Source organism: Melanostigma gelatinosum (assembly GCF_949748355.1).
Source record: "Melanostigma gelatinosum genome assembly, chromosome: 10".
Classification (NCBI taxonomy): Eukaryota; Metazoa; Chordata; class Actinopteri; order Perciformes; family Zoarcidae; genus Melanostigma; species Melanostigma gelatinosum.
This window is the reverse complement of record NC_136643.1, coordinates 12,490,435-12,506,845: the sequence shown is the minus strand read 5'-3', so window position 1 is coordinate 12,506,845 and position 16,411 is coordinate 12,490,435. Positions and strand designations below refer to the sequence as shown.

At 41.4% G+C, this 16,411-nt stretch overlaps 3 protein-coding genes across 4 annotated transcripts; 1 reads left to right on the top strand and 2 right to left on the bottom strand.

The window, feature by feature from the left end:
* The first annotated feature begins 392 nt into the window (after positions 1 to 392).
* Positions 393 to 5,788, top strand: fhl2a (four and a half LIM domains 2a). The gene is made up of 6 exons (XM_079276475.1): positions 393 to 524; positions 2,994 to 3,169; positions 3,297 to 3,471; positions 4,584 to 4,753; positions 4,874 to 5,060; positions 5,186 to 5,788. Exons 2-6 carry the CDS (start codon positions 3,014 to 3,016, stop codon positions 5,335 to 5,337), a joined length of 840 nt encoding a protein of 279 aa, XP_079132601.1. The 5' UTR covers positions 393 to 524; positions 2,994 to 3,013; the 3' UTR covers positions 5,338 to 5,788.
* Positions 5,789 to 5,938: 150 nt separating this feature from the next.
* Positions 5,939 to 10,547, bottom strand: cUnh2orf49 (chromosome Un C2orf49 homolog). Of its 2 annotated transcripts, none has more exons than XM_079276476.1 (4): positions 10,419 to 10,547; positions 10,147 to 10,310; positions 8,764 to 9,016; positions 5,939 to 8,398 (listed from the first exon to the last, which is right to left on the bottom strand). In XM_079276476.1, the coding sequence occupies exons 1-4, from the start codon at positions 10,527 to 10,529 to the stop codon at positions 8,342 to 8,344; spliced, it is 585 nt and encodes a 194-aa protein (XP_079132602.1). In that variant the 5' UTR covers positions 10,530 to 10,547; the 3' UTR covers positions 5,939 to 8,341. The 2 variants fall into 2 exon arrangements, with proteins under 2 accessions (XP_079132602.1, XP_079132603.1); XM_079276477.1 differs by having other exon boundaries at positions 10,156 to 10,310.
* Positions 10,548 to 13,939: 3,392 nt separating this feature from the next.
* On the bottom strand, positions 13,940 to 15,103 carry gpr45 (G protein-coupled receptor 45; the record flags this gene model as incomplete). The annotated part of the gene is made up of 1 exon (XM_079276925.1): positions 13,940 to 15,103. One exon carries the CDS (start codon positions 15,101 to 15,103, stop codon positions 13,940 to 13,942), a length of 1,164 nt encoding a protein of 387 aa, XP_079133051.1.
* Positions 15,104 to 16,411: the final 1,308 nt, after the last annotated feature.

The following is a 16,411-nucleotide window of genomic DNA, read 5'->3' as shown; positions in this document are numbered from 1 at the left end:
TGTGTGTGTGTGTGTGTGTGTGTGTGTATGTGTGTGTTTGTAATATTATGACATTGATCCCCACAGATATCTCAAACGTAAAGAAAACAGCATTCAGCAGTCGATAACTTGCTTTTCTGCAGGAAGTTGGATAGGGAGGGACAGTATGATAAGGCCGTTGTGAGGAGAAACACAAATATAGTGAAATGTATGTGAGTGAGTGAGCAAGTGAATCACTGAGTGAGTACGTGAGAGAGTGAACAACTGAGTGACCTTAAAAGGCCACACGTCCTCGCTGGTGACTGAATGAGCGAGTGAAAGGGGGCCCTGGGGTTATCTCTGTGAAGCACCGCTGTATTTATAGATCATCTCGAAAAAGATTCCCTGCCCCTCTGCTAACCCCCCCCCCCCAGTTGCCCCTCCTTTGTTTTCAATTAGCCCTTGATGGGTGGAGTATTGCAATCAGGAGTAACTACGGCTCACCCGGAGTCTCCTCTCTCAGTCTGCCCAGACTCCGCACAGGCAAACACTCCTCAAACAGGAAGGTAAGACCAAACTCTGTTCAACTGCTCCATCCACCCATCCATCTTTGCACCCATTCATCCTTTCATTGGTGTCCATTCACTGTGTCTTCCATTTTCCAGGTTGCTCTGGCATCCTCCTGTCTGCCTCCCCATCCACCTGCTCATGTTCGTCCTCTTTCTACCTGCACAGTACCTTAACTATTTAACCCCCCCTTCTCTCCCCCCATCTCTCTGCCCTTGTGTCTGTCTCAGAGAAAGCCTGACTTCATCTTTTATTAAATCATCTATCTCCAAAAAAACCCTGTTGACCCCTGTTCATTTCCAACCGTCTTTCCTCTCTTCTCATCAATCTCACACTTCGCTTCAGCAAAACTGTGTCAGTGAAGGTGTCAGCTGCTGACTTGTTTTATTACACAGTAACTTCCATTTTGGCAAACCGGTCGGTTCTTTTGCTTTTGTTGTGACTTTACAGCATTTGTCGCACTTCATAGCATTTTGGTGTGATGCAATTCAGTATAAAATCTTCCAGTCACACTTTTTAAGTACAAAAAGTACCTGTTAATGCAACAACTAAGGGATTCAAAATGTTCCTGAAAATATCTCCACACAGAAGAGGAATATAGTTTCTTTACAGTAGCATGGCATTTTAGAGTCGGTGGAAGGATTCAGGTTGAACTGCACATTTTCATTTGTCTTGCATTTACTTCAGGATTTAATTCAGGAGCTTAATTCGATTATACATTTTATTCTTAAAAGCCTACTATTACTGACTGCTGTTGAATACGTATTCAATCATCGAGGAATGTCACCAGAATTGTTGCTTTGAAAGAGTAGGAAATCGATGTAAGCAGGCTGTTTAGAGGTCTCACTGTCAGAGATAGTGCTGGTTTATGGATTGCATACTATACACGGTTGGATAACATTTTAAAGACAAAAATGTGCATCTTTAAAACATTTGGTATTGTGAAGAGCTGTATTAGGCTTACTTGAGCCATAAAAAGCACATTGATTTTTATTTTTCAGCTTGACAAAAAAATGAATTCCTTGCAATAATTAGAAAATGAGTGTGGATTTAAACAAAAGACATAATGCACTGAGAGTTGATTGAGGGAATAGGCCAGGCTGCACCGATGGGCAGCATCAAAGAGACCCCAGGAGCTGGCAAACAGTTGCATGACGTGTCTAATAAAGCTGGAGGTTTTATTTGTGGCAGTTGAGATTATCCTTTTTTATTTTTAGGAGTCCGATAAATCCTTATATAAGCTAGGTGAGTCATGGTTGGAGCAATAGACAATGAGGGAATGTGGGAGGGGTGAGAATAACTCAGAGCATAAAGGATGGGCATATTATAGGCCTCAACTTAAGCCAGATAAAAGACACCATACACAACAGATCACGCACAGATCTAATGTTGGAGCACAGAGGTGGGAACACACAATGGTCGCAAATAGATCAAGAGGAAGAATCTCCGACTGTACGAGCAAAGCTGAATTAAAAAGAGGAATTCAAGCAATTAAGTAAACCAGAAAAGAATGAAAGAGTGGTCAGGAGGGACATGCATTTTGAGTTTTCCATGTTTTTTTTGTAGCCTCCTTATATGGTCAAAGCTTTGCCGAGCACATATAGTCACTTCAATAGTAGAGTGTGTGTGTGTCAAACAAAAAGCCTGAGGTGGCAATATGTTCAAGCTCATTATCGTCTCATATAACCTTTTCTCATGCCTCGTAAAGATGTCCATACTGCACACACACATTTAGATTTATTGCCTATATACTATCCTTGGTCCAGAGAGGGTAAGAGTAGTTAGGCACAGGTGGGCTAACCAGAGGGCTTAACAGGCAGACCACAAACAGCTGCAGATTGTGAGTAGCCATTATTACGAGTGCCATTCAAAGCCACTTATACAAAGACACACACTCACACACCCGCACGATGACAAGGGATACAGTGATCTGGTGCTGACAGCTGGCCGTGAGGTGATGGATGGGTCAAAGTACCGCGGCATAGTCAACGTTGGTATGCAATGGGGGGGGGGGGGGGGGGGGGGGGCGTTGAGTGTCTCTACGCGGGGCTGATAGGAGTTATTTATGTCCTTCTCATCTATCACCTTCGAGTTCTGATACCGAGACTGCTGAGAGATGGGAGAGAGAGAGATGAAAGGGAAAGAAATGCAACATGGAAAACAAATCTGTCATGTGAAGGATCTTGATACCGAATGTGTCCAAGAAGAAAGACACATTTAATGCTTGGAATTAACGATCTCTGAGATATGTATTTTAACTGAGTAGCAAAAAGACAAAACTGTACAACATGTTTTGTTATTTAGCTGCTGGGGGTTGAAAAATTGTCCGGATTAAACTGTTTCATTTGTGAAATCAACTCCATGTGGGAGTTTACCTCGGTTTACAACTGCATTAAGTCACGTGCTTTCAACAGAATACTTTCTCTCCTCTCACTTCCTGTGTCTCTTTTTGTTTCCCACTCTCTCAGGTAAGAGACTCTTTGTGACAATGACTGAGCGCTACGACTGCCACTACTGCAAAGAGTCCCTTTTTGGGAAGAAGTATGTTCTGAGAGAGGAGAATCCCTACTGTGTGAAATGTTACGAGAGCCTGTACTCCAACACCTGTGAGGAGTGCAAGAAGCCCATTGGCTGTAGCACCAGGGTAAGAGGTGTCACAAAATACATCGAGCATATGATCCCTAACACGCTCTTTCTCTGGATTTCTGTCTTGAACGCTATTTATCATCAAAGTCGGCACAGCTCTAACCATCCATCTGATGTTCTTGTAGGATCTGTCTTACAAGGACCGTCACTGGCATGAGGAGTGTTTCATGTGTTTCCAGTGCAAGCGTTCGCTTGTGGACAAGCCCTTCTCCACCAAGGATGAAAAGCTCCTCTGCACTGAGTGCTACTCCAATGAGTATTCCTCCAAGTGCCATGAGTGCAAGAAAACCATCATGCCAGGTACAGGAAGAAATCCACAAAGAAAGCAACATATTTAAGTTGAGTCCATACAAAAGCAACATAGCAAATTCCAATTTTTGATATGAAAAACTTTGCGAAAGTATGTAAGCGTCAGAATAGTGCCTCTGTGAAATAGAGACACTATTCTGTATATTATTCTATATATAAATACACAGATTTAAGACAATCATTACAAATGATTGTCTTAAATCTAAATGCTGCCAAATGTGTCATCATAAGTGTAATACATCAGTGTAATTATGTGAGGGAAAGTGTGCACAGCAGTTCGTCAGAAATAATAACTTTATTTTTATAGCAACCTTTCCAAAACAAAGTGCTTCACAATAAACATGAAAGCAAATAAGAAACACAATCAAACAGGTGAAATAAGATAAAAATAAAGAAATAAAATAAAATCTGTCAGATGTAAAGATAAGCGAGTCTTCAGAAGAGATTTAAAAGACGATACTGAATTTGCCAGCCTTAGATTACCAGGAAGGGAGTTCGTCTTCAGTGACCAGTCGTGAATTTGGAACTGTTAGTAAGACGACTGGGTATCTATGCTTATGAATTATCAGTTAATGTGTTGAAGAGAGAACATCTGTGCATAGGGAAGCAAATATAGTCACAGCAAGTTTTTACAGATAATGCAGCATAAATAGAAACTGTAACTGTAATGTGTTTTACATCATGTATCTAACAATGTAATTACGTATTCAGGAACTGGGGCAATTCTAACGCTTTCGAAATATAAAATCACTCCTGATTATGAGACCATCAAAATGTGTATGGTACCACATGTATGGTTTATCATATTATTATCATTTTATGATCATATTATGGTGACCTCTTAACTCTCATCTCGATTGATACTAATAAAAAAAAGGACCAATATGAACACTTTGGACATTTTTTATATCAAGTTGATAGTTAAACTAAAGTTGTTTTTCCATAAATTGAATTGGTTGTTCTCGCAAACACCAAAAATAAATATTTAAATGTATATTGTTTCTTGACTCCAAAACGCACATTTAGTTTTTTCTAATTCTTATTGCTGTCTTTGCCTTCCTTCACTAACTCCATCCATCCCATCATGTTGTGTGTCTCTGAAGGCTCCAGGAAGATGGAGCACAAGGGGAACAGCTGGCACGAGACCTGTTTCACCTGCCAGAGATGCCAGCAGCCCATTGGCACCAAGAGCTTTATCCCCAAGGACAGCCATAACTTCTGTGTGCCCTGCTATGAGAAGCAGTTTGCCATGCAGTGTGTGCACTGCAAGAAGGTAGGACACCAACCTGGAACTGATTTTCAAAGCAGTACTCAATCATTCTCCATCTTTACGAAAAGAACAATGATTACACCTGAAGTGTGACCATATGACATTCCTGTTTCCTCTTATTAGCCCATCACCACTGGCGGGGTGACCTACCATGACCAGCCCTGGCACAAGGACTGCTTCCTGTGCACTAGCTGCAAGCAGCAGCTGTCTGGCCAGAGGTTTACCTCTAGAGATGACTTTGCCTATTGTCTCAACTGTTTCTGCAACCTTTATGCCAAGAAGTGTGCCTCCTGCATCACCCCCATCAGCGGTAATCACAATGAATCAATGTTTTTGTCATGAAACACAAATTAGTTTTGTGTGATATGCAATTTAGGTCCACGCTTTATAATATTTTTCCAGTTGTTGTAACTTGGACTTGTTCTTCACTTTCAGGCCTTGGAGGTAGTAAGTACATTTCCTTTGAGGAGCGCCAGTGGCACAATGACTGCTTCAACTGTAAGAAGTGCTCCGTGTCCCTGGTTGGCCGTGGCTTCCTCACTGAACGCGACGACATCCTGTGCCCAGAGTGCGGCAAGGACATCTAATTCAGTCTGAAGGACGGCTAATACATCGGATTGGATGATCATGTTACAATAGAGCAATGACAAAGATACAATAAATACTATCAGAGCACAGCGCATAGCATCCATAGCACCTTTACAACCTTACTATGAATGTATGTTGTTCTATGCCATGAAATAAAAACTACTAACAGTATTATTTTAATTTAGAGATATTATTTAAATAAATAGTTCTTTGAGAAAAAGTTGTCACTAATAAAATAACATGAACGTAAAGATCTTTCCTTATGCAACAGCATCATGGTTGCAGATTGATACTGTATGAAGCATTTTGAAATAAATCTACAATATTAATGTAGATTATCCACTTTGATGTGTTATAATTGCTGCTTTGTGCATGGACTAGCTTGATGCCATAAATAGTAGAGGTTTTAAGAATGAGCTCTGGTATTACCAATTAAAAATATTAAAATTGTGTCTTTTATAATTGCCAACTGAAGCTGTGTGATATCACATGCATTTCAGAATTGTTCATATAAAAAACAAAAGGGTGGAAATATTTCTACTGTCTGACCTTTGAACAGAAGAATTTACACACATTTTGTACAAAAGCTAGTGCAGATTGGTGGGTCGGAGATCTCTTAAAGATGGGGGAGAACGGTAGCATTAAAAAATGTGACAAATAGCCAATATGTTTTTCCATTGAATTTTCGGAGTAGTGCAGAAAATAAGTTTACGGTACAGTAAGTCTATGGTGCCAACCAGTTTTGTTGAGCAAGATAATCTCCACAAATGAACACCACTTTCATTCATTTTGAAGCGTGAATGCAATCAGCAGAAGTGAAACGCAAGCGTTGCGCTATGAACAAACTACACCAAGGTTGCATGAGTCCGCTGCGTGTCGTTCCGTTATCTGTCAGCTGATAACCAAAGACACCGTCCAAAAACAATAAAAGTGGGGAGATAGTTTGTGTTCCATAAACATACAGTCTATGGTTTTCCCTTTCGCTGTAAAGAGAACGGTCTTCCCCCCAATGTGTGTCTGGCCGCAGAATAGCGGCTGGGGTTCAGCGATGCACTCACTTGCGTTATCACTTGCGGCCTTTACCGGTAAAGAGTAGTGTGTGAGGAATCAACAGGCAGTCACTGGCAGTATAGAACAGTCAATAAAAGGTGTTTTGAAAAAGTGTGAGTCAACGCAACAATAGCTCATTGAGCATACAGCCATAAATGAGCACCAAACATGCAATGCAGTAGAATGCAATATTAGCTGTGGACAGACATAGCGGTGCACACTCGCTCGCTCACTCACCCACTGACTAACGCAAGCCATTGCATGATTCTCCCGGGGAAATGACGAATTACCAGACGATTTCTTTACGAGAGTCCCGTTTCTTTGCAAACTTATGAGCCTGTAAAGCCTTTGAGATGACACACCGCGATTTGAGGCTGTAGCTAGATACAATATCAGCGTTTCAATGATGGAGAGCAAATGCCTTCTGCTTACCATTGAGCTTCTTGCAGCCGTGGGTCTTTGGCTACAGTTTGCAGATGGCTGAACCACTTACATTTCTCTCCGTCTTTGCAATTCTTTCTTTTTCTTAAGTCAGTCTTCCTTTTTTTTGGTTGCTTTGCAGCATATAGGCAGTTCTTGTGCTTTCACTGTATGAAGGGACGTGTGTGTGCATCATTTGTTAATGTGAGGCCAAAGTCTGTAAACGAGTCATAAACAGGTGCAGAAGTCAAGTTTTCTCTCAGAGCACTTGAATAACAATATGCTCGGTTATTGTGGATTTGTGTCCCCCAAATGATGCAAAAAAAATAGATGGTTATCCGAGCTTTAAGAAGAATTTAGATTTCCTTTATTACTTTTTACAGCGTTAGTTTAAGGTACTTTTCAATTCCGGCATATCCGACATGGACCACAAAGCGGTTTATTTTTCTGTAATTAAATCAACAGAAGCAATTAATTGTATTGAGATCATTTATTTAAAAAAGCATCGATACAAACATGACACTGGATTTCACAATGGATTTAAAATGCTTTGTAAATCTTTTTGATGAACTCTGTGCACATCCGTTTCAAAGAAAGTAACTGAGTCAATCTATACACAAGTCAGAATACATGCTTCCAAAATAACAATATTCCTGGTTTAGTCTATTTTCCTCTCTTTTGTATGAATTGTTAAAAGACAATATTCAAGTACATGAATAAAGGTTACTTGCTTCCTCTGTCTCAAAATGGCTATTTAACCATGGACTATGATCCAGCTTGAAAAAAAAATGCACAATACCATTAAACACTCATATTTAAAAACCCTGAACAACTGACGCCAAACATCAGTGGAATAGAGTTCATTGAGAAGAAGAAAAAAAGACACCTACTCTCGCTTCAAACACTATTTTTTTGCACTGCCTTAAAAGGTGTTGACAATGAATCTTAGATATGTCCATCAGTCACAATCTCAAACTATGAGAGCCTAAATCATTTGTTTCAAAGTGAATCTGTCCATTCAAGTCATGGTGCTACCACTTACAACACTTTAAACAAAACCTAGACAGGAAACGCACCCTTTCACCTTCGCAACTCAGTACTGGAGGCCCTCTGAACAAAACCAACTTGTGCACAGAAACAGAACATCAACACCATCATTTCCATAAATGGCATTTTCAGAAAACAAGTCGTGTTACTTGTTTTGTCCTCGAGAAGCTCTCCGTGTAGGACACGAGGAGAGTCGCTGATCATCTATGGTAAGGGCACTTGAGGTTGTGGAAAGCTACAAGGAAGCTTGTGACTTTAAAAGCAGGATCCTCGGAGAACCATCCTGTCAGCTCGTGGCAGACAGAGAGCTGTGAGGTGGCGTAGACACACAGGTTTAAGGGGTTTCATCCATTCTGTGGTACATTTAGTTGGATAACTTTGATGGGGAGAGCACAGATACTGGGAAACAACATTCGGTGGGAGGGGAGCGGTCTGTCCTTCAGAGCCCGAGCTGCAATCAGGTCGGTGTGTATAGAGGTTTAGAGGTCAGGGCCACGTCACATGGTGGATCTTTTTCTTCAAATCTGGAGACTTCATTGCACCCTGAAGAGATGGAAGATGAAGCAAATATTACAAAAAGTGGTCTAATGTAATGTGTTACTGATCAATTATCATGCCAATATCAATGGTTTATTACATTTATGGATTCATAATAATTTCCTATCGTGAGTTTTCTGTTTTGCACTGGAAGTATTTTGAATTGCAAAGTTGGTTTTTTTTGCCATTTTAGAGGTATGTTTTCATCTTCATTTACAGTATTTGTAATTATATTTTCTATTTCAAAGAATCAACTGTATTGTGAAAGTATTACTATTAGTAACATTTTTGATAACTGCACATTTTCCTTGGATCACACAGTAAATGTGCAGGTAAAGCATAACTGAGGTGACAGGACAAAAAGTTCCTACCGAGCCGTTTGCTTCCCGTTTGAGGTCTGCTGTGTCGGTGCTGCAATGAATGGATGAGGAAGAGGAAGAGGAAGACGTGTCTCCAGACAGCTTCGGGGCAGGGCTGCACCGGTTTGCAGCAGGAGGAGGTTTTAACCTGTCGGTGATTCCCGTTGACAAGGTGGTTCGTTCTGGTTTCTTTACTTTTACTGGGCCAGAGTGAGAGGAACTGCCGTCAAACACAATCAGAGGCCTTTTCCTATTGTGGTCGTTACTGGAACAGAAAATGACCAAACAACAATTACAACAACAACCAATCATTTCAACTAAAATGGATTAAACTCATGTTGATGGTAAGGGCTCTAGTTTTGAGCAGGTAGAAGCACTGCTCTGTGCTGGCATATTTTCTGAGGCACACCTGTACCGGTTTGGTATCTTGGTGACTCTCCATGCCTCACCGATGGATGAGGGAGACAGCAGACGGTGTGCCATTGCCGATCCAGCAGCACACTGCAAACTGGGTGCCAACGACCGTATTTTGTGCTGCATATCACTCAACTGCTCGGAGCAGATTGCTGCACAGGTCACACAGCGCACCTATGTTCTGCACTATTTGTGGCGACACGTGCACATGAACTTCCCCAACACACCGTTGGTCGTGTTTTGAGTTTCTGTCTCAAAAACTGCACTGTATGCTAATTTTAAATTTGTGAAGAAGAAGAGAGCACTGGTTTAAGATTGGCACTCGGTATTTGCGAGCACCCTGAGTTGAGGTATTTTAATCTGTATTGATTTGAATAGAAGTGTATCTTTAGTCTGGCCAAGTAGACGTGCGACTGTGATGACCAACATTATGTGATGGAGAGAATTCAATATGTCATCAGACTGGTCTCACCTGCTGTATGTTAAACTAGGGGTGCAGTTTATACATTTTATAGTTCCAGACAGACAGCAGATTTGTGAGAACGGTGTCTTTGAAGATAACCAGCAGCTCAATAACAGTCTTAAAAATATTTTTTAATTTTCCCCATCTGTTATGGGGTGCTGCGTAACTATATAACAGAGTAACGTACGCGCTTTAATGTTTAACTTTAACGTTGCAGCTGGTTAAGGTGGAGCTCATTTGAATTACTTTTTTTCATTTCATCTGAACCTGCAGTAGCTAACTGAAGTTATCAAATACATGTTGTGGATTACAAGCTACAATGTCTCCCTTTAAGATGTAGTGGCTCAGATGTATTAATGGTAATACTATAATAAAGAAGTATCCCAAGAGTAACAGTATGGTACTTATGTAACTGTAACGTTTCTTAGTTACTTTCCGTCCCTAATAAGCTGCCCATGAAAACACAGTAACTACCAGTTAAGGTGCATCTTGAAAGCCTCCAGTGTAGCAAGCGTTACCTGTCTGACCTGTGACCGGCCGCTGTGTGCCTCCCTCGGATCTTCTCCATCCTCTTTCCCCAGCGACTGTCGGGTAAAGTCCTCTGCGGCAGCGGGATGACATGCCGAAGGTAAAGCTCTGTGAGCCGGTCCCGGCTTTCACATTCTCTGGTACTGACATGTTTCTGATTCAGACAGAAAGAAATGTTAGCTCACCCTTTTTCCCTATATTACAAACATGAGGCTACGACTGCTGATGTACGCAGACCGTTCCTCTCGAAACATTAACTCACCTCGCGTAAGATTAGCTGCATGAACTCGTGAGACAACAGCTCAGGGTGCAGTAATAGATCCACACCCGAGCTACAGACAGCTTTTCCATCTTTTCCCGTAGAAGTCGCCATATTGGATGCTATTCTCTTCCCGGCATGCACCGCGTCATAACAACACGGCATGTCATTTTACTCTTTTTTTAACCAACTTTATTGAGACAATTCTACAATCACAAAAAAGAGAAGTGGAAAAAGGTTTGTATTGAAAAAGATAAAAATAAAATTGTATATGTAGTTTGGTTATACGTTTTACCATCTATTTTTGTTTGTAGGCTTCATTCAGAGGAAATGTAGGCCGTCTGTTCTAAAACATTTGGCTTTTTGATAAAGAATTTCGATTTGTGAATATGAATTGTTGTCAATTAAGTCAATGATAAGACACACATGCAAGTAGAACTGCGACCAGAGATTCCTGTCATATTCCAAACAATACATTTTTCCAAAGTAATAGAAAGTGAGGATGAATATCATCAGAATTAATTTGTGATAATTTACTCCAAAGCTGTTTTGTACGAACACGTGCCATTTACTAATGATTCCTGCACGTTTTTATGCCTATTGAAAAACATAAAATTATCATTTTTTTTATCAAAGTGCTAACATCGTGAAAATACTCCAGTACAAGTAAAATCTCCGCATAAGTATTATCATCAAAATGTATTTAGAGTATCAAAAGTAGCCCAAATCATTGTGTGGTACAATGATACGTTTTGTATTCATATTACTGCTGGATTCATGTTCATATTGCATTTTACTGCTGTAGATTTTTAAGCTTCGGCTAATGTTAATATTAACTTCTTATTCATGCTGTTAATAGTTAAATCTACAGCAATGTATCATCGTCTATATGCTCATCATATCTTTGCATCGTTGCTGGCCTGTGAGAACCACGTATCTCGTAGAAATCCATCCCTGTTTTCAGCTTTGTGACGATGTGTTTTCCAGCTGATACTTTTTAAATAGTTTATTTAGCTTAAGAAGTAGGAGACAACGCTCAACACGTAAAGGAACACTTCGTCCTTCAGTTTATCTCAAACAATTCAAAATGAACACATTGAAGATCCATGGTTTTCACTGGACAGGAAGGGGTTGAAAGACTGTGATCTGTAGTACAAAGCTGTCAGACAAATGTAGTACCCCAAATGTAGGTTAAAGTACAATATTTACCTCTGAGATGTAGTGGAGTAGAAGTATAAAGTAGCAGAAGTTGAATATATGTGAACATGTGTCTTCTATCAGCCTAATGCTAGAATTTACTAACTCTACACAGTTTGTAAATAACAACTGAAATAACTTATGATTAGATATGTTCTGTCTGAATGGTTTTAAAACTTCTTACTTCTAATCAGGTTCATCTGTAACAATATAATATGCTGCACAAACTTATTTCACACTTCAGAATAAACAACCATCCATCGAGGGAATGCCTAAAATAATATGTAAACATAACTAAATTGATAATAAAGTATTTCTTTCAGTTCATGAATTCATTCCAAAAAATGTGTCGTGTTTTGTTTGCATATAGTGTAAATGTGATGTTGTTGGAAACTTCATTACAGGTGCTTCATACTTTACAACCTTTAATGTGGTTTATTTTCAGGCCAACCTATACGCCTAAAATACCATTCAAGAATTGCTACACAAAATTAACACAAAAAATATTAAAGAAAATGTAACCCTGGGCAGAATTGTCTTTTGTCAGGTTGATGTTTTAAGTTTCTTATACAACTTTAAATGAATGTAACTCATTTGTGGGATTGTAGACCAACATACAGAGTTTCTAAATTCATATGCAGGCTTTTTTTCAAACCATGTTCCTGAGCTTATGCTGGTTGCGCCTGTTATAGGAAACTAGTGCAGCCTCGGACGAGTCTCAGCCTCAGATCAGAGCATAAGAAGTCCCTTCTCCTGACGTCTCTGCAGTTGAATGATTTGTTGGAACTTAACTGATTAAATTAAGACAGTAATGTGATGTAGAAGCGACCATGTGATCTTAATTAAGAGGGAGAGTGTGTTGGTTGTCATGTGTTGGCACATGGTTAAATGTATTTATGTGAGTAAGTATGTACTGTTAATGTGTGTGTACAGTGATGAAAATACCTTCCTTGAGTCATGCGACGTTCAGGTATAACCATTGAACAGCACCAGGTGCCATGGTTTTGATTCACCATTTTTGAATATAGCTGATAAACTGATAATCACATGAGCAGTTTTGCTGTATCAAAAAAGGAAGACCACATGTCTAAACCAGCCCAGCCTGAGAAAGGTCGTTGCTGTTTAGTGACCTGGTGCCAGACCTACAGGATCACTGCAAGCATCTCGAATTTCTTCAGCAATTCATGGAAGTGAATGAAGTGAAACAAAATGGCATTTCAGTCTGTTAATGAGGCTGAGAATTCAGCAGGAAATGGAGCTATCCATATTTGCAATGAATAAACAGCGCCATCTTCCTGTTTAATGCGGTACTTCATTACAACCGACAACCTGTATTTACATCAAAAATGCCAAACATATTTAACACCACAGTGTGTTCACTTCATTTGTTCAGGTGTTCATTGGCGAAAACGGTCGTTCAAATGTCTGTGCTAGCCTCTTTCTTCCAATGGTGTTACCTAAGCTGATAGAGTTGAACACACAAATGTCTGTGTATGTAGAGATACTGTACATCCACTCAAAGTGAACAGATGTCTTTGTCCCAGCAACCATATTCATTGTAAAAGCGGATGTCTCGACTGTGTTTTTCATCCAAACACTCAGCACTCTGTCAATGCGACCTCTTTTACAAACTGAATATATTAACTTGGTTCCTTTATTTATGAAAAGATAATACACTCAAGTAAACATTCACAGCTCAATAACTGACACACTTCTTTGTTGACACATGCACGGTTTTAAATAACAGTTGCAACTCACACGTTGCCATGTTTCTGCACAAATGTCATTCAAATGATTTTGTTTTTTTAAAGACGTCAGTTGAAAGCTTATGGACTTCACTGAACACTAATACTGTGCAAGTGTGCATGATTATTTTTTTGTCTACAGTCTGTAGAAGAAACAGAATTCCATTAATGAATCACATCAGGGACTCATTTTGAAATGGAGAAGGAAATTGAAAATGGATGATATGAAATAGTTTGGCAGTAAATCTCAGAAAGCATAATGGCAAACAAAGTTAAAAACAACTGCTTTATCTTGAGACTGAAAGCAGCAGACACAATAATCTTACCACAAGGTCTATTCAGTAGCTGTACTGGAGGTTTACGATCATATCACATGGCCTTCCTCAATGGAGGGAGTTGTCCAGTTGTCTTAGAATCCTTCTCTTCTAATCCTTGCTGGCTTTAAAATTGAGATTGAAAGTTTCTTTTGTCAATATGTGTTTCAGGTGAGTTTTGATTGCTTATCATGAGGAAAAGCAAGAGTTAAAAACAGTCGACGTCGAAACCTGCTGAATGGGCATCGGCAAACTGGCCCTCCTCGTTTCACACAGCTGACTGAGTCTCGCTGCACACGTAGATGTTGCTGGGCCTCACTCTCCTGTGGCTCCTGCCCGGCACTCTGGGACACAGTCTGCAGCTCTTGGGAATGAACTCCTGACAGGCCTCCCTGAACTTCCTGATCCTCCAGCAGTAGATGACGGGGTTGAAGACCGTCTTCAGGTAGCTGAGCCACAGGGCTCCTATGCTGATTGGGTAGAAGACCGAGCTGTAGTAGAACTGCCGGCTGAACACGGCCAGCAAGCTGACCACTGTGTGCGGCAACCAGCACACAGAGAAGCCGACAAAGAGGATGAGAATGGTGGTGAAGGCTCGGGTCTTGAAGCTCATGTCCACCTTGATCTGAGGGGGCCGCTGCAGGCCGGTAAGTCTCATCTTGCTGACTTGGTTGAGTGCTGGCAGGCAGGAATGCTCGCTGGTGTGGTTGTGGATGCGCAGGGTGTTGCGGCGCACAGTGTTGAGGATGCACATGTAAGAGTACAGCATGACAGTGAACGGTACAAAGAATACCGCAACTGCCAACAGCACCGTGTACCCACGGTCTGCCAGAGAATCGCTGTAACCCAGCACACACTGCGGCGCCCAGGCACCCCCGATACCTGCTGCGCCCGTCCTCCACCCGACTACAGACGGCAGAGACACACACAGGCTCAGCACCCATGAACCCGCGATCAACAGTTTAGCTCTGTGCGGGGTCAACTTGTCCTGCCGCTGCACAATGATGAGGAAACGGTCCACACTGATTATGAGGAGTATGGACACCCCCTCCAGGACGAACAGCCAGTACAGCATGATGGACGCTCGGCAGAAGCCGTTTCCAAAGCGCCAGTCGGCAGTGGCCACGGTGACTGCAGTGAAGGGCATGCAGAGCAGGGAGAGCATAATGTCCGAAAAGGCCAACGTGGCGAGGAGGAGATTGATAGCAGAACGCATGGCAGGTTTCTGGTAAACAATCAGACACACGATGGCGTTGCCGAGGAAACCAATCGTAATCATGAAGATCATTATGGCGGCCAGGGTCACGCGCAGAGTGACTGATATGAGGGGATTGGCAGTTTCTGACGGGAGACTTTCCGCTGCTTCTTCTACCATGTCCGGCCCCATGAAGCCGCACTCCTCCTCCAGCAGGCTTTCGTTACAAAAAGCCATGGCAGCTATTTTTCAGGGGATGTCAGCCCAAAAGACGGTACATGTTTGATTATTGTTGTGGTACGCACGTTAAGTTGTCCTCCGGCAGTTGGTCTTCCATGGCAATATCTGAGAGAGACAGAATATTGACATATGGCACTTAAAAATACAGAAAACAGAAAAAAAAAACCTGAAGAGAAACAGTCAAATTACATGATTTTAAGGGACGATGACGTGCTGTCTGTCTCTTTAAATAAGCTGCTGTAAACACGGTGAGTGTCTCATTCGATAATTAGAGGAGTTGCTCTGTCATCTATTACTCAGGGACAATTGGAAATTTGAAACAGTGAGAGGAGGAATGATGTCCCCATTATATAAGCCAGACACACCTCATTGAGCGATATAGTCGCATATACAGGACAGACATGTGGCGCTCGCTGGTTGAATGAGGTTGATGATTAACAGCTGTGCAGACTCACGTGGGCGCGTATACAAACATTCACAACACCGAGCCTCCGAGGCAAACAGTACATGTAATTCTTCACACGTGAACAGAAATACACACATTATAGTACAAACCATGGCACAGCGTGTCTTCCTTCGACTGAGCAGAAGGCCATTCTTGGATGATGCTTCAGACTCTGATGCAATCCTGATAAAACAGAGAGGCATCGGACACGTCTGTTGCTATGGTTTTTCCACCTCCTGCTCCTGACGGTGGGACAGTGTTAATGTGTTGAGGTCATCCTGGCCTGTTCAGGTCTCAGATGTGGTCCTCACAGGTGGACTGGCTCCTAAGTGCTGGGAGACAAGAAGATGAGTTCAGGGTCATTACCTCCCATGTTTAGTTCCTTGTGACCGCGTGTTAGAATCCAGATGTGATAGTGATAGTGCAGTAGACATCACCAGCAGTCATAATAGTAGGTGGGAATAGTTATCGATGGCTTTGTTCTAAATGTCCCAGTGAAACATAACTGTGTGACAGTGAGCCAGCATGCACACTATCAGGATCATTGTTATGATCATCATCAAGCTTTTCATACTGTGACTTGTCAAAACATCTTCTGTGAAAAGGCCTGATTCAGTGATTGTGCTCTCGTAATATACACAGAATATATTTGTCACTGTAATATAGCTTACAGTCAAAAATCTACGTTTGAATTACCCTACAGTAAGAGGACTTACCTCAATATATGATGGTTCCCCCACCCAGGTGAGAGGAAACGGGCCCTCCAGTGACTACATTCTTGCACAAAAGAATTATCAGCCACTGCATAGTGTTGCTGGTTGTTGCCAAGGCAACAAGGTCACCACTTCCATGGCAACAAG

Coding starts and splice junctions, on each gene's coding strand:
- fhl2a (XM_079276475.1), top strand. CDS start 3,014: ATGACTGAGCGCTACGACTGCCACTACTGCAAAGAGTCCCTTTTTGGG. Junction 3,170..3,296: donor CCATTGGCTGTAGCACCAGG/GTAAGAGGTGTC, acceptor ATGTTCTTGTAG/GATCTGTCTTACAAGGACCG. Junction 4,754..4,873: donor AGTGTGTGCACTGCAAGAAG/GTAGGACACCAA, acceptor TCCTCTTATTAG/CCCATCACCACTGGCGGGGT.
- cUnh2orf49 (XM_079276476.1), bottom strand. CDS start 10,529: ATGGCGACTTCTACGGGAAAAGATGGAAAAGCTGTCTGTAGCTCGGGT. Junction 9,017..10,146: donor GCCGGTCACAGGTCAGACAG/GTAACGCTTGCT, acceptor TTTCTGTTCCAG/TAACGACCACAATAGGAAAA. Junction 8,399..8,763: donor AACGGGAAGCAAACGGCTCG/GTAGGAACTTTT, acceptor CCATCTCTTCAG/GGTGCAATGAAGTCTCCAGA.